Source organism: Daldinia loculata (genome assembly GCF_022478755.1).
Source record: "Daldinia loculata strain CBS 113971 unplaced genomic scaffold F4817scaffold_17, whole genome shotgun sequence".
In the NCBI taxonomy this organism is placed as follows: domain Eukaryota; kingdom Fungi; phylum Ascomycota; class Sordariomycetes; order Xylariales; family Hypoxylaceae; genus Daldinia; species Daldinia loculata.
Window position 1 is genome coordinate 115,093 of NW_026054871.1, and position 25,889 is coordinate 140,981.

At 45.7% G+C, this 25,889-nt stretch overlaps 11 protein-coding genes and 2 non-coding genes across 13 annotated transcripts; 6 read left to right on the forward strand and 7 right to left on the reverse strand.

The window, feature by feature from the left end:
* Positions 1–608: 608 nt before the first annotated feature.
* F4817DRAFT_314711 (uncharacterized protein) lies at positions 609–1,703 on the forward strand (the record flags this gene model as incomplete). Its single annotated transcript, XM_049300446.1, has 6 exons — positions 609–742; positions 795–894; positions 952–1,029; positions 1,087–1,392; positions 1,443–1,551; positions 1,609–1,703. The coding sequence occupies 6 exons, from the start codon at positions 609–611 to the stop codon at positions 1,701–1,703; spliced, it is 822 nt and encodes a 273-aa protein (XP_049160159.1).
* Positions 1,704–2,625: 922 nt separating this feature from the next.
* Positions 2,626–5,150, forward strand: F4817DRAFT_333944 (glycosyltransferase family 20 protein). Its single transcript, XM_049302818.1, has 2 exons — positions 2,626–3,409; positions 3,470–5,150. The coding sequence occupies exons 1-2, from the start codon at positions 3,109–3,111 to the stop codon at positions 4,753–4,755; spliced, it is 1,587 nt and encodes a 528-aa protein (XP_049160160.1). The 5' UTR covers positions 2,626–3,108; the 3' UTR covers positions 4,756–5,150.
* A 1,883-nt stretch (positions 5,151–7,033) lies between these two features.
* F4817DRAFT_314713 (uncharacterized protein) lies at positions 7,034–8,143 on the forward strand (the record flags this gene model as incomplete). Its single annotated transcript, XM_049300447.1, has 1 exon — positions 7,034–8,143. The coding sequence occupies one exon, from the start codon at positions 7,034–7,036 to the stop codon at positions 8,141–8,143; it is 1,110 nt and encodes a 369-aa protein (XP_049160161.1).
* A 327-nt stretch (positions 8,144–8,470) lies between these two features.
* Positions 8,471–10,761, reverse strand: F4817DRAFT_65327 (beta-lactamase/transpeptidase-like protein). The gene is made up of 4 exons (XM_049307722.1): positions 10,036–10,761; positions 9,783–9,905; positions 9,385–9,643; positions 8,471–9,318 (listed from the first exon to the last, which is right to left on the reverse strand). The coding sequence occupies exons 1-4, from the start codon at positions 10,592–10,594 to the stop codon at positions 8,496–8,498; spliced, it is 1,764 nt and encodes a 587-aa protein (XP_049160162.1). The 5' UTR covers positions 10,595–10,761; the 3' UTR covers positions 8,471–8,495.
* Positions 10,762–12,074: 1,313 nt separating this feature from the next.
* Positions 12,075–12,803, forward strand: F4817DRAFT_314715 (uncharacterized protein; the record flags this gene model as incomplete). The annotated part of the gene is made up of 1 exon (XM_049300448.1): positions 12,075–12,803. The coding sequence occupies one exon, from the start codon at positions 12,075–12,077 to the stop codon at positions 12,801–12,803; it is 729 nt and encodes a 242-aa protein (XP_049160163.1).
* Positions 12,804–13,500: 697 nt separating this feature from the next.
* F4817DRAFT_314716 (uncharacterized protein) lies at positions 13,501–14,121 on the forward strand (the record flags this gene model as incomplete). The annotated part of the gene is made up of 1 exon (XM_049300449.1): positions 13,501–14,121. One exon carries the CDS (start codon positions 13,501–13,503, stop codon positions 14,119–14,121), a length of 621 nt encoding a protein of 206 aa, XP_049160164.1.
* Positions 14,122–14,289: 168 nt separating this feature from the next.
* On the reverse strand, positions 14,290–14,793 carry F4817DRAFT_357944 (uncharacterized protein; the record flags this gene model as incomplete). The annotated part of the gene is made up of 1 exon (XM_049305969.1): positions 14,290–14,793. One exon carries the CDS (start codon positions 14,791–14,793, stop codon positions 14,290–14,292), a length of 504 nt encoding a protein of 167 aa, XP_049160165.1.
* Positions 14,794–15,614: 821 nt separating this feature from the next.
* On the reverse strand, positions 15,615–15,709 carry F4817DRAFT_t69. Its single transcript has one exon. It is a non-coding gene; the product is annotated as a tRNA-Ser (tRNA).
* A 400-nt stretch (positions 15,710–16,109) lies between these two features.
* F4817DRAFT_364339 (DnaJ-domain-containing protein) lies at positions 16,110–17,026 on the reverse strand (the record flags this gene model as incomplete). The annotated part of the gene is made up of 1 exon (XM_049306740.1): positions 16,110–17,026. One exon carries the CDS (start codon positions 17,024–17,026, stop codon positions 16,220–16,222), a length of 807 nt encoding a protein of 268 aa, XP_049160166.1. The 3' UTR covers positions 16,110–16,219.
* Positions 17,027–17,184: 158 nt separating this feature from the next.
* Positions 17,185–19,425, reverse strand: F4817DRAFT_333955 (putative oxidoreductase). Its single transcript, XM_049302819.1, has 4 exons — positions 19,170–19,425; positions 18,154–19,097; positions 17,553–18,078; positions 17,185–17,471 (listed from the first exon to the last, which is right to left on the reverse strand). The coding sequence occupies exons 1-3, from the start codon at positions 19,227–19,229 to the stop codon at positions 17,601–17,603; spliced, it is 1,482 nt and encodes a 493-aa protein (XP_049160167.1). The 5' UTR covers positions 19,230–19,425; the 3' UTR covers positions 17,185–17,471; positions 17,553–17,600.
* A 524-nt stretch (positions 19,426–19,949) lies between these two features.
* F4817DRAFT_65394 (putative alpha/beta hydrolase) lies at positions 19,950–21,235 on the reverse strand. Its single transcript, XM_049307723.1, has 4 exons — positions 20,768–21,235; positions 20,629–20,699; positions 20,230–20,506; positions 19,950–20,160 (listed from the first exon to the last, which is right to left on the reverse strand). The coding sequence occupies exons 1-4, from the start codon at positions 21,128–21,130 to the stop codon at positions 19,990–19,992; spliced, it is 882 nt and encodes a 293-aa protein (XP_049160168.1). The 5' UTR covers positions 21,131–21,235; the 3' UTR covers positions 19,950–19,989.
* A 492-nt stretch (positions 21,236–21,727) lies between these two features.
* Positions 21,728–24,901, reverse strand: F4817DRAFT_333957 (Sec34-domain-containing protein). Its single transcript, XM_049302820.1, has 6 exons — positions 24,869–24,901; positions 24,502–24,790; positions 24,136–24,437; positions 23,743–24,082; positions 22,746–23,684; positions 21,728–22,687 (listed from the first exon to the last, which is right to left on the reverse strand). Exons 2-6 carry the CDS (start codon positions 24,613–24,615, stop codon positions 22,067–22,069), a joined length of 2,316 nt encoding a protein of 771 aa, XP_049160169.1. The 5' UTR covers positions 24,616–24,790; positions 24,869–24,901; the 3' UTR covers positions 21,728–22,066.
* A 358-nt stretch (positions 24,902–25,259) lies between these two features.
* F4817DRAFT_t67 lies at positions 25,260–25,332 on the forward strand. The gene has a single exon. It is a non-coding gene; the product is annotated as a tRNA-Ile (tRNA).
* Positions 25,333–25,889: the final 557 nt, after the last annotated feature.

The following is a 25,889-nucleotide window of genomic DNA, read 5'->3' on the forward strand; positions in this document are numbered from 1 at the left end:
CTTTGTTACTCGATTTAGTCCACTTAATGTTGAGTTCGAAATATTCCCATATTTCTTATTAGACATATAGTTTTAGTATCCTGTCTTTAATAGTCAGCTACAATGAGTTTTCGTAATAGAAGTTCTCGCAAGCTCTACTGCTTCTAGCTCTCGTATTTCTACAGCAGCTATATCCGTGGACTTGCTTGGCCCGAAAATAGTTGTCGGTATAGACCTCGGAACAACGTCAGTTATCTACGCCGGAATATATCTAATAAATGATTCACTAATAACACAATGCTTAGACACTCGGGAGTTTCCTGAGTTATAAACGAGGACCAGAAGAAGATCTGGCTTATCACTGATTGGACAAACCCACAAGCCGTTGACGCGAATGCCGAAAAGTTCTATCAGTTATCTCGTATCGAAATGGCCAAGTTAGTAACTGGGGATACGAGGTTACAATGGGAGAGGACAGCTTTCGTTGGATCAAGATACTTCTTGAGCCTGAGGACAATGCTCTTCTTACCAAATTGAACAAGACTGCCGATGAGGTAGTTTCCGACTACTTGCGGGCTCTATGGGCCTACACAAAAGAAGACATCCGCGATCAATGCTGAGAGAAGAATATGCTCAAAGAGTTCGAGTTTGGTATCAAACGATCATTTATGGGTGACGATAACAAGGATTACTCAGTAGACCTAAGAGGTGTTGAAGATAATGAGGAAGAAGGTATTGTAGATGATAATGTGCCACTTAAAGCGTGAGTCCAAAGGATCATGTCGCATCCCTACCTGCGCTCATAACTTACATAGCAACATGTTGCGCACTGTCTTCGATCATATTTGTGGTCAGATAGATACTCTTGTTCAGGACCAGATGATGGAGATTCAAGGACAGGGACTTAAAGTGAAGGTATAACCGCCTAAACTCTTCCCACGGCATGAACATATATAACTAACAAAACAAAAGGCTATCCTCCTGGTTGGAGGATTCGGAGAGAGCAAGTATCTTCATAGTCGCCTTGAAAACGCCTATACTTCGGAAGGGGTCAGGGTTCTCCAAATAGATGGAGCATAAGTTCGACAAACTTATAAAACGTGAAAGATGCATTCTACTTACAAGCATAGTTCGTCGGCCATATGCCGTGGTGCGTGCATGTGGGGATTGGAACAAGTACGAAAGCCTCATCCTTCGCTAGCAGCAAACGACCTGCCGTCCTATAGCGCCATCGATCCCCCGTTGACGCCCAGGATGGAACCGACTATCGTTTCACGCATCTCAAGATATAGCTACGGGGTTCCTATTATGGAGAACTTTGACCCAAAGAAACACCTCTGGCGGGATCGTGTTCTTGATCCTAGCAATGGCCAATATGCAGCAGATAACCAGATGAGATGGTTGTTGAAGAGAGTAGGTGACCCAAAGCTCAACTCATGTTAACAACTGCTAACAACTTCTAGGGCGAGATGATGCGGGAGAATGACATACTGCCGATCGATATCCAACAAGCAGTCTCGCAGGTCTTGCTCTACTCTGACCAACCAGAGGCGCCCACTAGGAAGGATGATAGTAAGTGACTTCTTATACGATCCAAGTTAGACAGAACGCTTATCTCGATCGCGGCAGGCGTCAAGAAACTGTGTGAATTAAGCTTCGTGATCCCCGAGAGTGTTATGTGTATCTCGGTGGGCTACATCCACGGGGAAGAGAAACAGGCTTAGAAACTTATTCCGAAGTACAATTGCAGGTGACGTTGCGACAACACGGACATTTTGGTCCGAAAGGCCCAGGTTCGAATTCGCTCGATTGGGTCGAATCTCAAGAGGTGATTGGTTGAATTAAGTATTAGGTTGGACGGTAGGAGACGGCGAGGACGGAAAGTTGTTGACTTGAGCCGTATTACATACTGTATGTCCGGTACCTTGGAATTTGACGGATTTAAAGGTGTGCATCATGTACGTATAGTGTATGCCGGGTAATTTTTACCAAGATTTATTAGAGCATGGTATGGTAGCTTCGAGAATCCTCATGAGCGTGTGAATGAACCTGAAGCTAAGCTAAAATAGGCGCTGGCGTTGGGTGGAATAGCATCAGTCTATGGTACGTAAGAATTGTACATGTAATTCTAGAAATATCGTGAGACTAATGGGCATGTAAGGGCCATTAGCTAATACGATCGATGTGGTTATAGTTGGGAGCATATAATTGATAGACATGATCGGGATACAAAGTTCCTCTTGCATGAATGTAAATAATCAAGCCGCCTTTTAGTTATGATTTGAAAGAATGTATGAGGTAGGTATTTTAGTTCCATATAAAAAGTTGAAAGTTCACAATTTTTCAATGTTTGAAATGTGCACATCTATGTAATAGTGTCGTAATACAGCATGGCTAGTAGCAACTAACTTTAGCCTGACATTTGGATAACAACTGATACCTTACCCGAAGACCCCGCAGTGCCCCGCTAAGAAAGGACATCAAATTACGTAGTTGGCCAAAGCGTAACGGACCAAAGCTCCCTAAGAAGCGGGCTTGCTGCAGAGAAGCAGAGAAGGTGGTGGGGCTTGGTGGGCTTGGTGGGCTAAGCTCTTGCTCTGACTTCTCGGCGGGGCTGGGTCTTGAGGGATTTCGCTGCTCTTGCATCTCGATTGCATCAAACTAAGGCTTTGACCCAACCAGATTGCGCGCTTGAACATGTAAATAACATGTACATAAATGATTACCTACCTCGTCGACATGTACCATATTCATACCACATCTAAAACTATCCCCGCCTAAAAGCGAATCGCCTACGAACATCCATTTATCGCTGCGGCCCCTCCTTTTTTCCCTTCTCCCTTATCAACATTAGAACTTGATACTTCTCGTCATCAGTCAATCACGCATTTAATAAAACGCCACTAGGTCTTTGAACGAATCACACTTATTTCTCACTGCTCGTGCTCCGACTCTATTGTCTTGTATCACCTCTCTTTCACTTAGACCTTCATAGATCAAATTTGCATTCTCCCACCTTAAGTGTCCGACTCTCGCCTCATATTCTAAAGCACGGTCGCATCGATACGATCCTTGCTTGCTAGTATCATAATTGGCAAGTGAACGGTTGGGATATTAATAACTATAATAATGCCCGAGAGCGAGTCTTCCACCGGCGACCGCCGGCTGTTGTTGGTATCTAACCGTCTTCCAATTACGATAAAACGAAAAGATGAGGGAAACTACGACTTCTCTATGTCCTCTGGAGGTCTCGTCACTGGGTTGAGCGGTCTGAGCAAAACGACAAGCTTCCAATGGTACGGCTGGCCTGGCCTGGAAGTCCCCGAAGCCGAGATACCTGTAGTAAAGCAGCAGCTCAAGGAGCAATATAATGCGCACCCCATATTTGTCGACGACGAACTTGCCGACAGGCACTATAATGGCTTCTCAAGTATGCCCAATCCGTCCTATTGAAAACGCTTTTCTAGTTAATGCTGACTTTGACTTGTAGACTCGATCCTTTGGCCGCTGTTCCACTACCATCCCGGAGAGATTACCTTCGACGAGAACGCCTGGGCTGCTTACAAGGAGGTCAACAGGCTATTTGCCAAGACGGTTCTGAAAGACGTTCAGGATGGTGATTTGATCTGGGTACACGACTACCATCTCATGCTCTTACCTGAAATGCTGCGTAACGAGCTGGGTGACCGAAAAGACGTAAAGATCGGCTTCTTCCTCCACACCCCGTTCCCCAGTAGCGAAATCTACCGCATCCTCCCCGTTCGCGAAGCGTTACTCGAAGGTCTTTTGCAGTGCGACCTGATAGGTTTCCACACCTACGACTATGCTCGCCACTTCCTTAGCTCCTGCTCGCGTATTCTAGAGGCTCCGACTACACCGAACGGCGTCGACTACAAAGGAAAGTTTGTAACGGTCGGAGCGTTCCCCATTGGAATAGATCCAGATAAATTCGTCGAGGGTTTGAAGAAGCCGAAGGTACAGGAGCGGATAGCTTCGCTGTCTCGCAAATTTGAGGGTGTAAAGTTGATTGTGGGTGTCGATCGTCTTGACTACATCAAGGGTGTTCCGCAGAAGCTACACGCTCTCGAGGTATTCTTGACAGAGCATCCAGAGTGGATCGGCAAGATCGTGCTTGTGCAAGTGGCCGTGCCCTCAAGACAAGACGTCGAAGAGTATCAGAATCTTAGAGCGGTCGTCAATGAGCTAGTAGGAAGGATCAATGGTCGGTTTGGAACGGTCGAGTTCATGCCCATTCACTTCTTACACCAAAGCGTCCAGTTTGACGAACTGTGCGCCCTATATGCGGTTTCGGATGTCTGTCTCGTAAGTTCTACGCGAGACGGAATGAACCTTGTGTCGTACGAATACATTGCAACTCAGCAAAACCGCCACGGTGTCATGATCCTCTCGGAGTTTACGGGCGCTGCCCAATCGTTGAACGGCAGCTTGATTGTGAACCCCTGGAACACAGAAGAGCTTGCTAATGCGATCCATGACGCAGTTACCATGTCCCCCGAGATGCGCGAAGCCAATTACCGCAAGTTGGAGAGATATGTCTTCAAATACACCTCAGCGTGGTGGGGTCAAAGCTTTGTTAACGAGTTAACCAAAGTCAGCAGCGCCCATAGCCACGGGGTTGACAGTAAGGCTGGCCCAGACGCGAAGCCGATGCTAACCAGCGATGTTGGTCGTGCATTGTCGGGAGTATTTGAGAGTGTCAAGGCTGCTGCTAGTGCAGCTGCTCCATCAGGTGGCGCCCTTGGTTTACTGAAATAAAGGGGGGGAGTTGGTCGGGTCGATTATCGATCGACTGGAAATAGCTTTTCAGGATAATGTATGGGATAATGCTTACTCGGTGGGCTATTAATGCTATTAATAGTCGACGTCACCTAAGCCTAGGTTATTGAAGCGGGCATATTTGCTTGGGGTTGAATCCATAGATGATGATGATGAGATAAGGCGACGAAGAAAACGGAAGGCATATGATTAAGACAAGGTCAGGGACGGAGTTTATGGGATTGATAGATACTCGGCAACGGAGCCTTGGGACACCGGTTCGTATAAATGTGCATAGTACCATTTTCAAAAGTTCGTACAGTTGTCATATTGCCTGAATGATGGTAATTATTTACAATTCTGAATTTATAACTAACATATTACATATATGAAAATGATATGAGCAAGCCTTCGTAAAGCGTTTTGAAGACATTGATATTAAAGCACATGCATCAGGTACCTAGGTACATAATGCTGTGTATCGTGAGAAAGAGTGGAGACATTAGGGGGTAAGAATTAAGAAATGACGACCGAATTCGCGGAATTGCTGCCCTTACTTACAACTTTGTCCTCTTCAACTTCTTGGGCACTCTCAATAACCAGTACAGGCCTAACGAGGCAGCGATATTAAAGATAATAAACGCCCAATGCCAAAATTTCTCCATTTAACTTCATATTCGGAACTCATCCCCGCCAAGAACACATTCGTATCCTTGATCTTGCAGTAACTGCAATTATTCGTTGCTTCGGGGTCAAGCAAGTAGCCACCCGCTTTGGAGATATAATCGCCACAAATTTGACCTTCAGGTGGAATGATGATGATATATTCGTTATCCGCGCATGTGACCTCAACATTCGCCAAACCCGTAGAAAGGATCGCTGAGACCCAGTACGACAGAGGGGAGACCAGGTTTAAGACGGCCCGGCTGGTTTGAGAGTTGAGACCAGAGGTGGGCTCGTCAACGAAAATTAGTAACTATGGTCTGGCAGCCAATTCGACACCAATAGTCAAACGCTTCCTTTGCTCAACATTGAGGCCTTCACCCAAGACACCGACAACTGCATTAGCATATTCTTCCATTTCCAGTAGGTAAATAACTTCATTCACCTAAACTAACTTTTCTACTTTTGAACGGCTTGCCGACTAGCGAAGGAGGGCTGAGAATGTCAAAGCCTATAAAGCAAAGTCAGCCCCTACGATCGCGTAGTTTGAAATGGCCAGCAGTCCAAGTCGATTGATGGGACCTTACCTCTCGAACTGTACTTGTCTTGAGGTGCAAATCATAGTCTCATTTATGTTTGTGGGAGTTGCCCTCACACCGTCTCATTGTCAGACACTTCCTAGTGACTACCTACACCAGGGGAGAGATCAGATTCATCAATTTGTTAAGTGTAGCATGTTTAATCTTTCTGTCATGCCCGTGACTTGTAGGTTTCTCTAAGACTCCAGTATTACTCCATGAGAGAAAAGTGAGTGGGAAATCCTCAGGGGTATCTTATAAGCTACCTATATATAGTTCGTTTCTGCGCTGACAACCGTATATTTCCGAATCAGTAATGGTCTAGCAGTGCGCACTACGATTCATGTAACCTCTTCATAGGCTCATAAGGGCGCTACCACGAGACCCAACACAAGTAGGCTCGAATCCCGCCGTAGTTAATCAAAATGGTCCGACTCGGTTTTTTCCTTAGGTATTGCCAGGCGCTAAGGATGGTTCCAACTTCAACTCCGTTATAAAAAGGCGTGCTTGATGGCTTATTTCCTAATAAAAGTCAGCTACCTGGCGCTGGCGCTAACCAAGTAGAATGATTCTATAGTCGGGAGGGGACGGACCTAATGCATACATGTAGGCAAGAAGTAGAGGGTCTCTGATGTCAGGCGAAACTCTAGCTCTGTCCCCCTTTAAGAAGATACTTTGGACATCTCAGCGCCATATATACACCCGATGTAGCTTCCTAGCTTATAGCACTAATAGATCATCATCATCATCATCGCGAGATATTCACTAGCAGAAGGAGCTTGCCATATAATTACAATTAATCTTTTGGTACCACTTCTGTCAATACCGTGACTGTGTTTGAATCCGGCTTGAGTAACCCATCACTTGTAGAGCTAATCAAAAAGAAAACCTCCTTAAGGGGAATATATATATTTTCGTAGTTGGGAATGTTCCAAGTAGCCATCTGAGGGACCTCGACATCATCTTAATTAATTGGACCGCTACACAACCAGGGGCATACATTATCCGAACAAGACAACAAAACAGAGCCCATTGCTATGGATCCAACTATCCGCGGGACCTATTTCGGTGAGGCTAGCGGACAGTTATCGGATCTTTCCCAAGCTATTGAGCAAGATGTAACAGCCAAAGATCAACTGCTCGAGGCTCTGACCTTTACAACGAAATATTGGGGCCACAATCTAGTACCCAAAGAACTAGATAGGACGGGATGGATTTCCAGTGTCAGCTGCGACCATTCCCCATTTGAGTACTCGGTCCAGTTAGATCGAGATACCGGGGATGCGCAACTACGCTTTCTAATCGAAGCCCAATCAGAGGAGAATAGCTTGGTACGGTTCCAGGAGAGTGCGCGTCGCCTGAATTCAGACATCGTAACTAAATACAACGCAAGTGTCTCTCTAGATCGTTATAGCCTTATCCAGGACCTTTTCTTGCCCGATGAGCCAAATGGAGTATTTGCCGCCTGGCATAGTTGTGCATCGACAAAAAAGGGGCTAGAATGGAAGATTTATCTTAATCCTTCTGTATCTGGTAAAGGCAATGCTCTCTCTACGACAGGCGAAGCGTTCGAACGTCTCGGCCTGGGGAACGCGTGGGTCTTGGTAGAGAGCATCATGACTCCTGGTGACTCTATTATTTACTTCTCACTTGACCTCTCTTCAAACCAGGAGGAGGCCCGTGTCAAAGTGTACATCTTACATCAAGATGCGACCGCATCCACCATCGCGAATAAACATACCTGTATCTGTCCAGATGCAACCTGGTTCGAGACCCAGAGGTTCTGCGAGTCGATGGCTAATGGGTTACATGGTCGGTATTCCTCGACCCCAGTGGTGTCCTGTTTCGCGTTTACCAGCAAGAAACCGAACGAGCCCGTGGGCACTGTTCATTTTCCCATTCACAGCTACGCGGAAAATGACGCCGATGCCCAGGCGCGGATTGAACGCTACCTGGACGAGGTATCTGCTTCTCCTATTTGTAAAGAGAGATATAAGAAAGTCGTAAACGCGGTACGGCGACGGCCCCTAGACCAGGGACGTGGGATACACGCCTGGGTGAGCCTGAAGCAAGACTCAGGATATAAGCGGTCGATTACTTTCTACGTCTCTCCAGAATTATTCGGTCCTCTTCAAGGGACTTACTGAATCACTTTATAATAGGTTACATTAAGATCTCTCGGCTATTTCTTGTGCTTGGTATTCAATCCAGACTGACAACAAGTGCCAAGCAATGATTCCATTCGCCAACTTGGCTATCAGCCTTTACTTAGAAGATAGATTTTAGCATAAGATAGGTAATGGAGGATGAGAGAGTTGGGAGCTATCAATATACTGGTAGCCGTATATTTAATGTCATATTATTATCTTTCCCTATTCTTTTTTCTTGACGATACCATCTACAGCGATATACTTAGATCTTTCAAGATGAAGTGGATTCAGATCTATTGAAAAAAAATATAATCATTGCAAATAATCTTAGACCTTTATACATTTCTCTTCATTCATTCTTATTCAATGTCGTCCTCAGCGCCAACGGCACGACACTAACCGCCCTTCCATCTTGCGGAACCGTAAACACAAACTGGTCGAGCGGCATGTCCGCATACACGGCCGTCGTCTGGCTAACCCACGTACCGCAATTTGTCGAGAACATGGCGCCGCTATGGTCCTTGATGTCGAGGTTCTCAACCACAGCCTTGAACGCGATTTTCCTGGTCCCTTGTTGTCCTTGAGGTTGTGTCTCTATCCCCGTCGGGTAGAGCCGAATAGCAGGCCCCGTCACGTCGTAATTCAGCGTGTACCGTATCGCGATCGGGATCATGTCCGTGCCATTGCTAATCCACTTCTCGATTCCGAGGCCTGGGCGCGACGGGTCTGTACTTAGCACCAAGCTGCTATTTAGGCCATCATCTGCTGTGTATGTGCCCGCATACGAAGCATCTGCCTGTTCGCGCGCGGTCTCCTCTAGTGCGGGGAGAAGTATCGCACCGATCGCGTCCGCCATGTCCCAGTTGGAGTTTCCAGGCCAGCCACCCGCTAGAAGCGCTGTGATGCCGACGTCGTAATCAGGCAGCAGCACCAGCAGCGACATATACACGTTGATACTACCGGCTTTGCTATACGCGTCGACTACTCGGCTACCGTCGTTTAGCGGGATGCGCCGGATACCCCATGGTGAACTAATCCCCTCGTGGATGTCAGATGTGAGCGCCGTAGGCTTGAGCCACCGCCGCGTTTGCGCCGGCGGTAAGAGCGTGTGCCGAAAGATAGCTCGACCGAGACGCGATAAATCTCCTACCGAGGAGTACATGTTCCCAGTTCTTCGCTTTATCATTAGTATAGTGTCATCAATAAGGAAGATGAGACTAGGACCAGGAGAAACATACGGGCTTGCCTCGCCGATACTAAACGACCAATTGTCTTCTTGGCCCTGGGGGATGACACCGAGCTTGTCGTCGGGCTTCTGGTAGAAAGTGTTCTTGAGCCCGAGCTTGTTGATAACGTCAGCCTGCAACATCGCCGCGAACCGCTTCTTCGTGATGGCTTCGAGAGCGTAAGATAATATTTGATATCCCGCATTCGAATACCCTGCTGTCCATGATGGCGAGAAAGACGGAGGGACGCCGGCCAGTCCAGAGAAAAATTCTAGAGAGAATTCCGTTAGATATTTTGGCACGCCTTTCTGCTAATTTCCTCCTACGTTTTTTTCTCTTTCTTGCCTGGCCCTATCCCTCTTTTCTCGTATAGGGAGGAGCATCCGGGACTTTTATGGGTGTTGACTTACGGGCACGATTACACTTTATAGCCTCCCCGCACACTGGCGTTTCGTTCCTGGGCGCGGGTGGGAATCCCTGGGATTGCAGAACGGTTTGGTCATGTTCTTGCGTCAATTCCCCCTCGATGGCATCTAACAAATTGGTTTCACAGTCTCAGCTTGATAATCCTTTTATATTCCCATTCCCTCATTTTTCCCCTGTTACCTAACTCCTTGTCCCACCAACTTTCAGATCATAGTAAGAACGACGAAAAGCACTTACAATCTCTTACGATACCCGCCATATGACTCGCCAGGTCCTGTAGCGTAATACTATCCCAATCAACATTCATAATAGGGTCGTATTGCGCTTTTCCGGCGAGCAACTCGAGCTCTGGGACCCATTGCGTCACGGGGGTGTTCCAATATGTGTCTCCAGCCTCGATCAGGAACGTCAGAATGGTGAAGATTTTTGTGACACTACCAAGTCGGTACACGGTATTTCCGTCGATGCTTTTCACACCGGGGGTGTCAGCTGCCAGCAGGTCCGTCGCTGTGTGGTAATGGCTCCATACAGGCTTGTCTTCATCCGGATCGGACGCAGAGAACACTTGAATCGACCACGACGTGCCATCTGGGTTCGTGCTCGGGTCCATGCCCCGAGCGTCAAAGGTCGCCGTCAGGTTTGCGATCGCTGTTTTAATTCTATCGGAAGAGGCAAGTGCTGTCGGCTTTGGGAATGCCGGACCCGGGTATGGACAGTTGGGAATACCATTGGCCGGGAGGATCATCTGTGCCGCGAGCAGCAGCGCCGCTACGGGACAGAAGGGAAGCGACTTCATCGTAACGAAAGTACTGCTCTACAGAAAGAAGAAAAATATTAAAATAAGGGAGAATAGAAGTGGTAAGGAATGGGTTACGTTAGAAACACCACGTCACCAACGGACGCGCACAGGATCGACCTGCAAAGGTTTTCTTACTCTAGAATCGGGCAGGTAACTGGATAGCTAGTGCTACGTCTGGGCTTTCCTAGACTTAAGCTTATGGCCGCGACATTGGGATCTTCTAAGATCCGTAATCTGTTATTTACCTGAAAACGTGGTCTTATGAACGCGTCTAAAATAGGGACTCGGTCAAACCGGGTCAGCGGCGGCGCAGGACATCTCGATGGGGACAGTTACATCGACACATCCAGAAACATGTGATAGTACCATAATAACGAAGTAGACCGATGTATTGGGTCCGACGTATTGCCTATCTCCAATTCGGAGACAAGTGGGCAGCACAATAAAAGGGGAAGAGACAGGAGAGGTTCACCACATTTGGTACCACATCTCACGATATCAGTCTCCAAAAAAAAAAAAAAAAAAAAAAAAGCTCTAGGGAGCTATCATAACGCTGCGGACCTATTTTAGCTACGTAGTATGATCGTCAACGTCGTATAGTTGCGACGTAGCCTACATGTGGATTTTGGCTAAATACAAGTTGCCCGATCTTTTACGGTATTAGGGAAAATCCAAGGCACAGGAATAATCGTATATCAACCACAACCGTACCACGAAACCCCCGTCTAAATACTACTTCGTAACTTTGTCATCTATTGCTGATTATCTGGTAACATGGTAACTTCATTTCGGCACGTAGTAAATTCGAATTATGTGCAGCATCGCCAAGCTGTCTTAGAAGCCTACCACCTTAGACGCATAGTTACAAGCCTTTTATCCCTCCCCTTTCTATTTATATAAATGTCCCATTCCCATCACTCATAAGTCATTCAATGCTACCTACGTCGTTTATGGCTGTTATCGTAAGTATGATGACACCGTGCAGGAGCTTTCATATAAGTAATTCGCCGAGCGAGACTCCTAGCTAACTACCTACATATTATCTTATACTCTTTGACAAGCAAATCCCGCACTCTACGGGCCACACGTGCGATAATCTAGCGAAGATAAGGAAGTATAAGCTATACCACGTATTTCCAAACATTTTCTCGGAATTAGGGTAAATGGAGTGCTTCTTTCACACAAAGAATAACATTGGAGAATAAGACTAGGGTGTTATTGAATGTAATTATGTTGATTCTTTCTAGTAAGATAAAGAACGACATTGCCCTTTGACTATATCAATAAGAGCATTGTAATTACGTGTATACTCCTGATTGTCTTTTCAAAAACAATAGTATTATTCATGACGTATGATATAAGGTAGGTTGAGCGTCGGCTCACGAGAAAAGAAAATATTTCCCTAGGTTTTTCCCTTTAAAGTCGTTCGCTATTTTCTTTAAAGTCGTTCGCTATTTGGGTAATATAATATGCAAACATGGCACCCTACACCATGTTTCACTCACACAATAATAATACATCCGCCACTCCTAGATGGCTGACCACCGAAGGAATAGCAACTACGCTGGTCGGTATATTCGACCACGGATCTTTTCGACTATCTCGACGAGATGATCCGTATCATAGAAACCTCGTCACATATATCATTGTTGGAGCTGTCGTCTTTTTGTTTCTTTTAGCTATCCCGGCGTTCGGTGTATGTCGCCGGAAGAGTCGTTGGGGGAACGCGCAACGGGGCATTCCTTCTAGTGCATCCGCTGAAGTCAATAACCGGCCCATGACTACTCCTACACAGCCCACCCCTGAGAGTTGGGAGCAAGAGCTCCGTGATTGGAGAGATATGCATTGGGCTACGCAGGCGGGAACTTCAGACCATTTTATCGTTCCTCCAAGTTCAACCTATCCTAGTAAAAGGAGGTTACCTGTCTACCACGATGGGGAGAACGACGATCAGGTGTTTGTTGTTGGTAGTATGGACGACGATGAGCACCATGAGGGACCTAGGAGTCCCATGGTGATTGGTATTTCCACAGCAACGGCTATGCCAATAAAAAATGTAAGTGGTAGTCAAAAGTCTATTGATTTAGGCTCGGCTAAGGGTAAGGAATCTGACGATTCTTCCACGTCGAGTTTACAAGATGACTCTAACAAGGGCACTACTGGATATTGGGACAGCATAGTTGATGATGTGGTAAAGAAGGACTAAGTATGGCGTTATGAAAGCATTAGTATACTAACCTTGCGCTACGACTTGCGTAATTTAACTAAGTAGTACAATTGTAAGGTCATTATTGGAATCAATTTTGGTGGTGTTAGGTGCTTTAGTATAGTTACTTCTTACAAATGAATTTATTAATTCCACGAATATCTGAGAGAAATATCTAACTAAGTACTTGCAATTGAGAACATTGTAATAATCAGTCTAACCTTATATTTGACGTTTTAAATGCTGATAAATATAAAAGGGCCAGTCATTTATTTCGATCAATTGCAGATCTCCGAACGTTCTAGTGTAGCTGGGCAAGTCTTTGAAGTCTACTTCAACGAGAGGGTGACAGCATCTAGGGACGGATGGGTTTATATCCGATTTAAAGTCGATAGATACAGTTTCAAATGGTCTGCATCATGCTTAAGATTATTTTATTTTATTTTGTTTTATTTTGTGATGAAGCGGCCTTTATTGTTAACTAACGGATAATACCTTTCAGCTTCTGCCCCTAGCCCCTATTTCCACACAACCCTAACACCGCCACGTCTTAGTAGAGATCCGAGTTTTCAGCTGCCAAGCCGAAGCGTTTTCAACAAGCTATCTACAAATGCCGACTTCATCCAGTCTCTTTGAAAAATCTCCTAGTCATGCATTCTATTATTGATTTATGTCTAGTTCCGGCACGTATTCAGCGATGAGGAATATTAACTATCATAGCATATCACCGGGGCAGGATGATGATGATAACTCATCGATCACTGAGGTTTCGCCCGATTCCCCTCTACTAGGCCCGCGGGAGTTTTCACATCAAACAACTCGTACGTTGTGGTTCCTCGCAAAGCAGCTTCATTCTATCTCGGCTTTAGTCTGTTTAGCCATATTTCTCTGGGCTTTCTCTGGGACTCAAGCGATAGTACCGGGTACCAGATTAGCAGAGGAAATATTCTGCCGTCGCTACTACGAGCACAATGCCGTTATCGACGAGAGGATGTGTAAAGTAGAAGAAATCCAATCGCAAGTTGCATACATCTTCGGCTTCTCTATAACGCTAAACGGCCTTGTTGGTATGCTTGTTGCTTTTCCCTTTGGCGTCCTTGCAGATCGTGCTCGCAAGCCCATATATTTCTTAGGGTCGGTCGGACAATTCTTAGGTGTTGTGTGGATGTTACTCGTCTTCTACTTCTCTGACCGTATACCGGCCGAACTCGTTCTGCTTTCTCCTGTATTGAAAATCTTAGGGGGTGGCTTAACTGTCGCTACTGCCATTCTATATGCCATTATATCCGATGTTCAGACACCAGAGAATAAGTACTAAAATTCACAGGACAGATTTATATCGCCTAAGGTAAATTTTTATAGGACTGTATCGTACTTCTTTTTCTCACTCTCCGCCCAGTCTGCTTTCTTCGTTGGACCCCCGATCGGGTCCAAGTTGACGGAGATCTGGTCTCCGTGGGTACCGCTTTCAATGGCCCCTGTGAACCTAGACCTTAATAAACTCCCAAGCAGTACCCTCACCCTTCGTAGTAAATAATTTCTGGCCGTCTTCCGCGATTACCATTTTCCATAACCGATCTTTATAATGTGTCACAAGGAGATAGCCACCATCCGGGTGCCTTTGAGTGCTGAAGTACTCGTGGGCTTGATGATGTCTAACTCGGGCGATGAAGGTACCGAGGCTATCATGGCCCATGAACATATTGTGTATAGGATCGCAGAACCCTAGCCATCCATTCTTCTCGACGCAGATCCAATGGTAGCCACCCTGATCACCCATGTGCGGCTCGAGCCGGAGCTCTCCGCGGACAAGGGTAATCTGCTTCCCTGAAATGGGTTCGCGTATGATAAAAGTGTGGCCTGGCCACGGTACTGTTTCTTTACGTCGTGGGAGCGGGGGTGTCGTGTGGTAGTCACTGAGGAGGTCATCTGTCGTCGTTGAATGCGTAGGCGTTGCGTCGCCCCCGACTGTTGAACTAGATGTACTCATCTCTCCAGGAATCGATTCGTAGAGATGGAATTTGGTGTCTATTTCCATATTGTTAAGGAGCTAGTTGCGAGTTTCAATACGCAAGATTCGGAATTGGGATCTCCTAAACCGTTTGAAAGAGGGGTAATTAGACTTATCAAACGGTTGGCTCATTGAAAAAAGAAATATAAAGCTTGTGCCACCTTGGAGGCCTCGGTCGTCGCGGCCGCATGCCGTTACCACAGCCTCAGGTTGTCACTTATCACTTACTTAGCAATGGCATCCGCTTCCTAAGCCCTGCGGGTTTTCGTAAAGACGGAAAGTTCCGTATAGGTGATTGATTGGTAAAGCAAGTTTACCAGGTATGTATGTATTTCGCATTTATTTATGGGAATATTTACACACCATTTTTTTTTAAATTTTACACGAATAAAAAAAACTACGTGAAAAGATAGCCTAAAGTAATTAAAGCATCGTGCCGTTACTACCGGGCCGCGCGAAAAAAAAAAGTGCGAGGCTTTCGCGAAACGAGGGCCGAGCACCCCCCCGCGCGGCCCGGCGTGGCGGCACGGTGACCTTAGTGAAATGAGCGGCTAAAATTCGGAAGAAATGACATAAGGGGATGGCATAAGCCTTGTTAAAAGTCGGGCTATTGTGGTCCCGCACACGGGGGGCCCTCGCTTTTTATAAAAACGCACGATTATGGTATAATAAAAAGTCTTTTATATGTTTTAATGAGACGAAGCAGGAGATCCATACATCCCACCTATGCTAGCTGCCATAGCAGTACTAGTTGACTTTAACCATCACTAAAGCCCACCTTTCGCCAAGAACAAAAAAATCGACACCTGTGTGATTCGAACACACGCCCCCGAAGGGAATGCCTAGTCTATTGATGTATAGCAGGGCATCGCGTTAACCACTCCGCCAAAGTGCCTCCTAGTACCTCCGCAAAGTGGGGTATCCTAGATCATGGTTTAAACTTTGATAAATCTACCTTATTAATACATTCTCTTGGTCCGAGCACAAACATGGCTTTACAGTGGGTTTGATGCTTTATTATTGAATTAAGCTAACATTAATGCGTCGAGTTATTTGGGCATGCTGTCGGATATAATAACACTAGCACAAAGGGAGTTGAAAGAACAAAGTGGAATTGATATTCAACATTAGAAGGCTGCATTTGGTATTTACTATTTACCTAACAGTAGGTACTCAAATTCAAAGCCAGTAGCAAGATGGAAGTAGATTATGTATAGATGCAACCACATTCAGTGTTAATTAAAAGATTCTTCCAAGATCTATGTAACTAGTCTTAAAGAATTCTAGATTTGAATGACGACAACAAACTGGCAATCCGTCCACCACACCACCGCTGGAATGCCATACTTCAATAAGGTCGCAAAGCTATCTTACACTATCGTCAGGTAGTCGAAGACTACTAAAACTAGCGGAATCTGATAGGAGGTCCCCTTCCAAAATATACAACAATCCACCCCGCGACAAAAAAACAAGCGGCTCTAGCAGCTATGCCGATGTCTTTGACCTTCTGAAAAAACTTCTTGCCACGTGTAGCAATAGGTCCTGCGACTTTGTTTGTTCCAGTTGCGACGGGCTTTTCGCTGGTTGCTGTTTCTTGCCTCTGGTCATTTTCTTGCATCTGGACACTCTCTTGCTCCTGTGGATTTTCTTGTCTCGCCGCCTGGATTGTCTTATGTCCCCCTCTTCTCTTTTTCGCTTCTTTCGCTTCTTTCCGCTTTTCGTTGAACATCTCGGCTTCCCTGTCGAGCCATGCTTGGTTGCAGTCGGCAAAATGGCGTATACCCGACCCAAGTTTATAGTCGTACATGCAGCGCTCCTTACTTGTGAGGGCTTGGTAGGCTTCTCTTGCTTGGTGTATTTTCATGTTCGCTTCTTCTGCGTCGCCCCCAAACTTATCGGGATGGTATATCATTAACTTCTCGCGATATGCTTTTTTCACGGTTTCAACCGGCGAGAACCACGGTATGTCGAGGACGTCATAGTAGATAGGAGAGTTTGGGGAACCGGCTCTAACCAGGAACTGTTGCGCGCTCGTAGGTCCTTCCGTCTTGAGACGATGAGTAAATTCCTTTACCACAGGATTCTCCGGGGGGGAGATAATGTATGCGGTAAGATGGAAAAATGTGAACAAACAGCAGCCGAATAGCGTAGAGATACAAATGATGGTTGGGAGTTCCTTGTAAAATCTCATCATTACAGAGTCGCGACGCATCTTGTCGAAATACGAGATGTCTACTTTTCAATACAGGTCAGCTAATTATTAGGGCTCATCTACCTAATAGTTAGGTAGTTGTAGATATGTCTTAAATACCTGATGGTAGCAGTATGAAAATGGTAGTAATGGGCGTATCTTGTGATGAGAATAATCGGTATCAAGCGATTATAGATATCTTTATATATTAGGTATGTAGGGTCTTATGTTTGGTATCATTTTCTTTGTTCGCAAACAATCACATAGTTAAACTTCAATAACCAAGTTTATCCCGATCTTTGATCTGCAGTTGTAAGGGTCAAAGAACCAAGAGTATGCTTCTGGGACTCGTTGAATAAAAAAGCTCTGTGCTGGCTTTGACTATGAACAAGACACAGAAGATTCCGTTTCTCTACCAAGCCCACGTATGTCGTCATGAAACGGGAACGTATTATTCAAGTCTCACCTTAGGGGCAGGAATCATATAGTTAGTTACCTTAAAAATTATCGTAATTAGTTATATTTTTGTCTTATCAGGAGTTCTTACATGTAGTCTCATACATATGATGATGAACATGTCGCTGCTATACCTTAACTAGAACGGAATCTTGAAACCACCAGGAACTTGACGTGAGAAAACCCCTTTCGGATCTACATCCATCCTCACTCTTTGTAGTTTCCGCAAGCTTTCGTCCCCGTAGCTAGCAATAGGATCCTGCCACGGCGCTGCGTAGTTCGGGTAAATGAAAGGATCGTATGCGTCTAATCTTTTTGCATCGTCTTCAATCTCTTTAAATAATCCGCGCGCTGCCATCTCAACCTTCGAATCGTCCGCCTCGTTTCTCCAAAATACAGTTAACAGGGTTATGACCAGTGCATCTGACCTGTCTGAAAGTCCGAAAACATTAGACGTTGCGGATCGCGCGTAAATGGCCGGTGGTAACGGTTCTAGCGAGATGGCCCAGACAATGCCACGAACGCCTTTGATAGTCTCTATACTTTTATTCCAATTCAAGTAAACTGCCTTGAGCATTGGTAAGGTGGACTTATGGGTTATCGTGACGAATAATTGACTATTTGGTGTGTTAGCATGTTATTTAGGTACCTATGGTACGTGTGCTCCGGTTGTTCCAACCCCTGGTACATACCGCCGTCCATTTTTCGAGTACGAGCCCTGTTCTACCGCCATTTCTGCCATACTAGAAATGCGCACTTTTTCATCCATCGCGGATATCTTCATGAATGGTTCGAAAACCGGTGGATTCTCTTCGGCTTTCGTGTATTCGATGTTGTTCAAGATGAAAGTTTTGCGACCGCCGGCGTAACCAAGGCTCGTGATCAATGACACATACTCATCATATGATTCCGCCGAATTTAAATCAACGAACGCTTCCAGCTGCTCATCTATGGTGTCACTGGAAGAAAGAACCCCTCCTGCCCATATAGGGCCCTGTTCGAAAGTTTGAAAGTCGATCCGGGTGACAACGCCAAAGTTGTTTGAGCCACCCCTGAGAGCAAAAAGAAGATCGGGATTCTCATCGGCATTGGCGTTTACGATAGACCCATTGGCCAGCACTACTTCGAAACTCGATACCGTATCGCACGTCCAACCATATCGAGGCGAAAAGTATGAAATTCCGCCACCTAAAGTTAACCCACCAACGCCAACTTGTGCTACGCGACTGCCGGCGACCGATATACCAAGGGGATCGAGCGTTGAATAGACGTCACCCCAAAGAGTACCTACTCCCACAGAGGCTGTAGACTTGTCCTCACTCACCTCAATAGTATTGAGAGAACGTAAGTCTATGGTTACTCCGCCAGCAATATTTGCCGCCCCAGCATTACCTGCATGCCCACCGGATCGGATAGCAAATTGACAACTATTTTGTCTATTATCTCCAAGCGCCTCGGCCGTAGAGGATAGTGAGTGAACTGCGATTGAGACATCTTCGCTTGTGGTTGGAATAACGACACATAAAGGCTCGAGACGAGATTCTTGTTGGCTATGATACGAGGAAATGGAAGAATTATATTTTTGGTTTCCTGGAAAGGCGACCTTCTCACCGAGCAAAGCCACCAATGATAGGCACTAAATTTTGAATCTCATTAGACTCAGGTTCGTTGATATTTATGCAAGTATCAAGAATAAAGCAAGACTTACGCAGGGCCCGATGAAGCACTGTGGCTCTATAAAGTTGGAGCTGAGAACACATTGATCCATGGTTGATCGGGTGCATAGGTGGAGACGAGCGGAATCTCTAGAAAGCGAAAAGGGAAAACGAAGCCAAGGAGGATGTAATTGAAAAGGAGAGAAAATAGGTGAGAGTAAAAGCGGGATAGAAAGCCATCAAAAATACTGAATGCCACCAACCAGAAAATAGCAAAATTCATATCACATTAGGTTTAATCAACTTAAGGGAATCTACAGTTCGACATTATCGTATCTTGATAATCAACTAATAGTTGGGGGCACATATGCCGAGGAATGCAAGATATTAGGGCGGACTGGTCTTACTCGACAGCACTTCCTCCAAGCTATTCTGCTTTAGGACCGCTGATGTATCACTGCATGCTGTATTACAGCATGATATATTACAAGGGCTATTCCCTATTATATCCAATTGTTGATGATGATTTGTGCGTTTGATACTATTGACGCTGTCTTGCGTCAGCGGCTCAATAGTGACAGGGGGCTTTGGCTGTCAGGGAGACAAGCATTCAAATCATTGTCTAAACTCTAGCCAAGTGATGTGCTTAGTATGTTTGGCCCAAATGGTCTTGGTATAAAATAATTGTATATAATAATGATAAGTTCAACTTCCAGGCATGTGATATCCTCTTATTGAAACTTACGTTGGATGACCTACTTGATTTGTCCTCTGATAAACCCATACCTACCTAACCCTAGCCGTAACAATACAGATATCCGAATTTCATATGAACGTTTAGGACATGTACGGCCTAGCCCTTCCAATAACAATCTAGGCCTTTGCGGTCATGGCCAAAATTGCATCCTCAACCTCCTTAGGATGCGTCGCAACCAAGAAGTGAGCGCCACCCTCGAGGATGTTAAACTGGAAGTCGCTCGAGCCCGTAAATCCTTTGGAGTGCTCTTGAGCAACGACATGAGTGTAGATAGCATCGGTCGATCCCTAGAAATGTCTCAGCAACAATTATCCCTTAAACTAGAAACCACTAAGCGGTGAGAAGGTAAAACATACGTGTAGCCAATGAACGGGACATTTGATATCTCCTATTCTGAGTTGCAGCCCATCTCTATCCGCCAAGCAGATGGCAGCCATCCGGAGCTTTCGGCGTCCCTCGTCCCCTGAGTAGACGCGACGGAGGGTCTCAGTCCAGAATTCGAGGACTTGAGGGGTTCCCGCAGATCCGAAGCCTAACCCAATTACGGCTTGGATCCAGTCGTCACCGACGACGAAGTTTGGGGTAGGGCTACCCCATTTCTCGAGGAACGGCTGTAGAAATGGGACCGGATCCCTACGACGGTCGACTGGTTAGCGATATGATTTCTCAACCACAACTATCATTCGAAAGACGAGTATAGCATAGGGAGATCACGACGGGATTAAGAGGGCATCGACGATGGAAATTTGACTCACCAGCAGCCCTTCTCGCGAGATTCGCTAGTTTCAGCATCCATCGACGTGCCGAGAGGAAGGAGGCCCAGAATCTATATTTTGTGAGCCGAGACGATCCACTTGTCAAGTAGCCAGGTAGCGTCCAAAATTTAGTAATTACCTTCTCTGGTGCCAGTAGTGCCATCCTCACGATAATCCAACCTCCCTGGCTAGTTCCTAATGCGTAGGCCTTCTTTACGCCCAAAGCCTCAAGGGCCTGCAATGTAATGAGCGCCGTGTCCCAGTAGGTGAAGTGCTCCGTAGCACAAGTTGTCGCGCCATGGCCGAGCGGCTCGATAGCCACTAAGTTCACAGCGGCTGTCAACGTCTTATTATCTAACTGGGCGCGATAGAACTCGACCGAAGTGCACATGGAGTTGATGAGCACCCATGTCGGCTTTGAAGGATCCAGCTTGTTGTTCGATATAGCGTACCCAACCTGGGCTTCCAAGTGTGGGACTTGTACTGTTTGTGTCGCGGCCATGATGTCTCTCCTTTAGGTCCTTTAGGATAATAGAACTGATTCGGGGTTATCACTTGTATCTCGAGATCTAACTTTCGTACTGAGATGTGGGTTGTAAACGGCCTGAATTAGGTTCCCTTCGATCTTTAATACTCCCTATAGTTCAAAGAACTTAGGCTTGCTTAGTTTCCTTGTCTCTCCTATAAGGATGTCCCTTTGATCGCCTGTGCCGATGGTGCAGCACACTCGGTCACTAGACCACATCGGGATAGCTACGAAACTAATGAGGGCAAGAGCCCGGGTGAAGCTTTTAGTAGTTGGAGCTATTGCTCTTTGGAGAGGTGGTATCTGGGTTACCCATTCTTTGACTAGTCCTTCCGCCCGAGTTACGTCACGGGAGCTACTATGATACGACTACGGTATTAGCAGGCGTATCATTTATGGGGGTCCTCTTACATGCCAAGCCGAATACGTACATTCCATCTCTCTACAATTCGAAAAGAGCTGCTGGGTTAGACATGAGGTAATGTATTCTGCTTAGGTACCTACCTAGATAAGGGTTTAATGATCTAGAACCGCACAGCTTAGGTGAAAAAGACCACTCGAGCAAAAGGGGCTGCTCGGATACTAAAGGCTAAGGTACTTTAGCGATTACATGGCTATTATAGTGAGATTTCGTGCATCACAACTTGTGAGGTAACATTAGAAGCTGTGTAACCACTACGTTTGACTTGGTATTTTCAAGAATCTCCTATTACTCGCCGCGCTACTACTTCGGCGGTAATATCGTTGCTACCATGTCGATTAATTTGAACTTATAATCGAATGTCAGGGTCATACTTCCAATGTATCTCGTATTTCTCCCCAGGATGAGCTTGGTTGAAATAACTGGTACTACAATTATCATCAGCGAGTTAGTTAGTACCAGACACTGGCAGGAATAAACATTGGTTTTTCCTATCGCACACCCTTTTCTGCCTTCAGTTCATTCTGGGCTTGTGCATTTATCTGGATAGCTTCCTGTAGCTTGGCTACAACTTCAGGCTGGCCACCAAACGCAGTCAAGAGCTTTTCATCAAGCTCCTTCTCTGTGGCCTCTAGGCTCTTGGCGCCACGTTTGCCGCTCCTAGCTGCGTTTATCAATGTCCCCCACCGCTGTGTAAAAGCGTAGATGCTCTGCCGTAGCAGTTCGTCCAACTTCTCGTTCGCATCTTGCTCAGGTTGAACCTGATTTCTAGCCGGTGCGGCCTTGCCGTTCGTAGCAGGAGAGGCGCTAACTGCAGATGACCAGAGGCCGAGTGATAGGGAACCGCCGAGAATACCTCTAAATAGGCCCATCCAGTTTTGAGGACTAAGAGCATCCCATATTTGGCCAAAGTGCTGCATCGCTGCTGGATAAGATCTAACATCGCCGATCTCGAGTGACACCAGTCCATTCTTAAGAATAAGCAGATTCTTGATCATGAATAAATCAGGGTCGGGCTCTGGACTAGCTGCCTTGTTAGACTTTAACCGGGATTCGGCGCGCTGCATGGCAATAATAGTCTCGTGGATTATTCGAAAGACAATTGGGCTCGACTAAAGGGAATAGGTCAGTTTTCAACTATAGCGAAAATAAAACTAGAGTACTACTTACGCTTCGCTCCTTCGGCATGGCTTGGTCATACATAGCCAGAAGCTCAAGGGCCCGTTTCGTAATTGGATGTACATTGGAAGATGCGACACCATTCACAACGGGCGTGATCTTAAGAGAGTCTTGCGGAATGGGGGCTTTTGAGATGGATTTCGTAACCTCGGCTTCGAAAGCAGTGTCGGTCAAGGGCCAGAGATGTTCGATGAGCAGTCGAGCGGTGAGGTCATGGCAGTGAACGGAGTATCGAGTCTCTTCTTCGTCGTATTCCGATAGGAGGTACTCGTTTGTGATCCATCCTACAAAGTTACAAACCGATTGGAGCTCGCTTGTTTGTAAAACAGACTGCAACGTCGTTGCGATCGGGGCAATGTTTGCGGCACTGACTAATGATTTTTGTTGCGACTTTAAGGCTACGTAGGCGGACTGGGGATCCACGTTGTACTGTGGCTCTATGGAGAAGATCTTGGCGAAAAGATTTGCTTCATCATATGATCGCTCATAGCATTGCTTGACAAAGTTGCGACATGCGGTTTCTGCGTTGACTTCCTTGACCTCTTTTCTAAACGCCTCAAGGTCATGTTGAGTCATGGGACGGAGATCACGGTCTCTCACGTCTGCGTAAGACGAAAAAATGTTGACGGCAGTATTGGAATAATAATCAAAGCTCTGCCCAGGGGTTGGGTTTCCCAGTTGATCATAGCAACTACGAATAACGCGTTGGGCATTCGCCACTAAACCATCTACTTCAAGTACCATCTCCTCAAATCGACCATATGCGAGAGCATGTCTAGCAGATTCGGATTGCGTAGCAGAAATTTGCTTTGATATGTCCGATGAGATTCGATCAAGATGGCCTGTAAACCCAACTTCGAGTAAATGAAGAGCTTTAGTGAGTAGAGACTGATATCTGGCCAGATAGGACTCGGCATCCCGGTAGTCAGGCTAATACAGGTCAGTAAAGAGTGCATAGGGGAAGTACGCAGGTCGTGCAGAAACTAACATGCTCTACCATAAATGTTATGCAAGCATCCAGATTCGTTAGGATTTCGCCAAAACTTTCGTGGTTCACTAGACGGCTAGCACCAGGAGCATTCAGTCTCCTTGTAACGCCATCTAGATATGCATAATAATGCAAGTCAGTTCCAACCTCGTCGGCAAGCTTTTGTAATCTTCTCTCTTCTGATATGAGATCGTCACACTGGGCCTGGAAAGAGGACGTCTGCGACTCGACGGCACGAAATGAACCGGCCAAAGATGTTAGCAGATCTAGAGCACTATTTGTATCGCCAATAAGCGTATCTAGGTGACGTTCAGTCATCTCTAGCTGGTCTTGATAAAGCCTGTTTCCCTGTTAGTGACCACATCGACACCCGTTAAACACAAAGTACCGTACAAGTATTCCTGCTGGCTAGCCTCGATCAATTCGTCATCGGAAGATCTCAATTGGGGCGGTTCTTGTTTTCGGACGACCTTTTCGACCCTCTCAACCATCAGCGCCTCTAAACCTCTCTCTTTGGCCTTCTTGCGCCTCTTCTTTGCAGCAGCATCCTTAGAGAGTTGCGCACGAACGACATGGTAGAAGTCAGAGTAAGACTTTGCCCTTCGACTTAAGGTTGCTTCGGGGGGTTCAATTATCGCCTCGGGTTCTTCAAATAATTCTTCTAGCGGCTCTACAGCATCGGACAGCTTATTTCCCTAGACTGGCTGTTAGCATCGCGTTAAGAAGATAGACATTGGGTGTTTTAAAGATAAGACTGACATTGGGCTGTTGAAGAAGTGACTCCCTTCTTCTGTGTCCTGAGGTCTGTGGGATAGAAGGGGTCCTCTTGTGGGTATGATCTGGTACAAAGTTGTACCATGAATCTTCGTACATGGTTTGTCCTTGGTTGCGCGTGTAGGAGTGGGAATGTGGGAATGTGGGAATGTGAACTTGTTCTAATCGCGGCGGCTTTGCATTGACTTTGGGGGCTTGAGCACCTGTAGTCGTGGTAACCGTAGCTGTCAGACCCTAAATTTAGCCGCAACCCGATAAGATTAGACATGGAAATCTGCTAAATTAGGTAAGCGGTCTTTACGAAGTACACAGCCAGAATGGCGTCAAAATAAGTGCCTAACAAGGGGAATACCTTTATAAAAGGTTCTCTTAAGATATATCGAGCCGAAAAAATACCAAAAATGATACTAATAGGAAATAGACTCTAAATTCTATTCTGATATAACTTATAAAGATATACTCGAATATTTCGCTGAGTTAGGTGGATAGGAAGGTGAGCGTTTTGGTATGTTAGTACTTACAAAATCAGCACTTTTTTTGACGCTAGGTATTCTGACAGCGTCCGGCCCCTTTTAGCGCATAATAACACTTCGGACTACGGATTATGCATAGCGCATTGTTACTAATAACTCATATCCAATGTTCGACATCCAACGTTCAGGCCCATATGAAAAGAAAAAAAAAGGAGTTTTTGCACGATGAGAACTCATTCAAGGCTCCTAACCTTAAAAAGATTTCAGCCTGGTCCCAAGCTCAGTGGGTTAGAGCGTCGTACTAATAATGCGAAGGCCGAGAGTTCGAGCCTCTCTGGGACCATCCTTTGTATTTTTGAACTCACAACTGGACTATCTTGCCATTATATCTACCTTTATCCTAGTTCATCATTCTTTTACAGCGTAGCGAATACTAAGATATGATATTGTTAACCCTGCATATGATAGGAGTCCTCGGTCTTTGGTAACTAGGTACCTATACGATTTTTTGTGACTAGAGCTATCTTAGGTACCTAATGTACATAACTAAAATCATTAGCGGTTATTGTAGCTCCTTATTTCTATAGTTTCTTAGGATAGTTTTATCTATAAGGTTCTAATGATATGTGATGTTTTGGTGGTTAGAATGATGTTGTATTCTGAAAGATTCTAATGCTCTACTTCTAATTGGTAGAAATCTTATGTATGCACTTATGCATTGCACCTTCCAACAGTTCCTACAACTTCGTCCCGTAAACTATAGGTACTACATAGTTTGGTTTAGGGCTGTTTACGGGTCTATCAACTAGCTCTACTAGGCCCATATATATAAGACAAGGCTTATTTATACTCTTTCTTAAAGGCTAGCTAGAACCTAATCTCCTTGACAATCAACTGTCT

What these genes read in the sequence shown, in the direction of transcription:
- F4817DRAFT_65394 (XM_049307723.1), bottom strand. Translation starts at nt 21,130, where the DNA reads ATGGCCGCGACACAAACAGTACAAGTCCCACACTTGGAAGCCCAGGTT. An exon ending in CACTACTGGCACCAGAGAAG is followed by an intron (nt 20,700 to 20,767) that starts GTAATTACTAAA and finishes CACAAAATATAG; the next exon opens with ATTCTGGGCCTCCTTCCTCT. An exon ending in GTCCCGTTCATTGGCTACAC is followed by an intron (nt 20,161 to 20,229) that starts GTATGTTTTACC and finishes AGACATTTCTAG; the next exon opens with GGATCGACCGATGCTATCTA.
- F4817DRAFT_333955 (XM_049302819.1), bottom strand. Translation starts at nt 19,229, where the DNA reads ATGGATCAATGTGTTCTCAGCTCCAACTTTATAGAGCCACAGTGCTTC. An exon ending in AGTGCTTCATCGGGCCCTGC is followed by an intron (nt 19,098 to 19,169) that starts GTAAGTCTTGCT and finishes TTCAAAATTTAG; the next exon opens with TGCCTATCATTGGTGGCTTT. An exon ending in TACTCGAAAAATGGACGGCG is followed by an intron (nt 18,079 to 18,153) that starts GTATGTACCAGG and finishes CACACCAAATAG; the next exon opens with TCAATTATTCGTCACGATAA.
- F4817DRAFT_65327 (XM_049307722.1), bottom strand. Translation starts at nt 10,594, where the DNA reads ATGAAGTCGCTTCCCTTCTGTCCCGTAGCGGCGCTGCTGCTCGCGGCA. An exon ending in TATAAAGTGTAATCGTGCCC is followed by an intron (nt 9,644 to 9,782) that starts GTAAGTCAACAC and finishes AATTCTCTCTAG; the next exon opens with AATTTTTCTCTGGACTGGCC. An exon ending in AGTATCGGCGAGGCAAGCCC is followed by an intron (nt 9,319 to 9,384) that starts GTATGTTTCTCC and finishes GATAAAGCGAAG; the next exon opens with AACTGGGAACATGTACTCCT.
- F4817DRAFT_333957 (XM_049302820.1), bottom strand. Translation starts at nt 24,615, where the DNA reads ATGTACGAAGATTCATGGTACAACTTTGTACCAGATCATACCCACAAG. An exon ending in TAACATTTATGGTAGAGCAT is followed by an intron (nt 23,685 to 23,742) that starts GTTAGTTTCTGC and finishes GACCTGTATTAG; the next exon opens with CCTGACTACCGGGATGCCGA. An exon ending in CCATGCCGAAGGAGCGAAGC is followed by an intron (nt 22,688 to 22,745) that starts GTAAGTAGTACT and finishes TATTCCCTTTAG; the next exon opens with TCGAGCCCAATTGTCTTTCG.
- F4817DRAFT_333944 (XM_049302818.1), top strand. Translation starts at nt 3,109, where the DNA reads ATGCCCGAGAGCGAGTCTTCCACCGGCGACCGCCGGCTGTTGTTGGTA. An exon ending in GCACTATAATGGCTTCTCAA is followed by an intron (nt 3,410 to 3,469) that starts GTATGCCCAATC and finishes TTTGACTTGTAG; the next exon opens with ACTCGATCCTTTGGCCGCTG.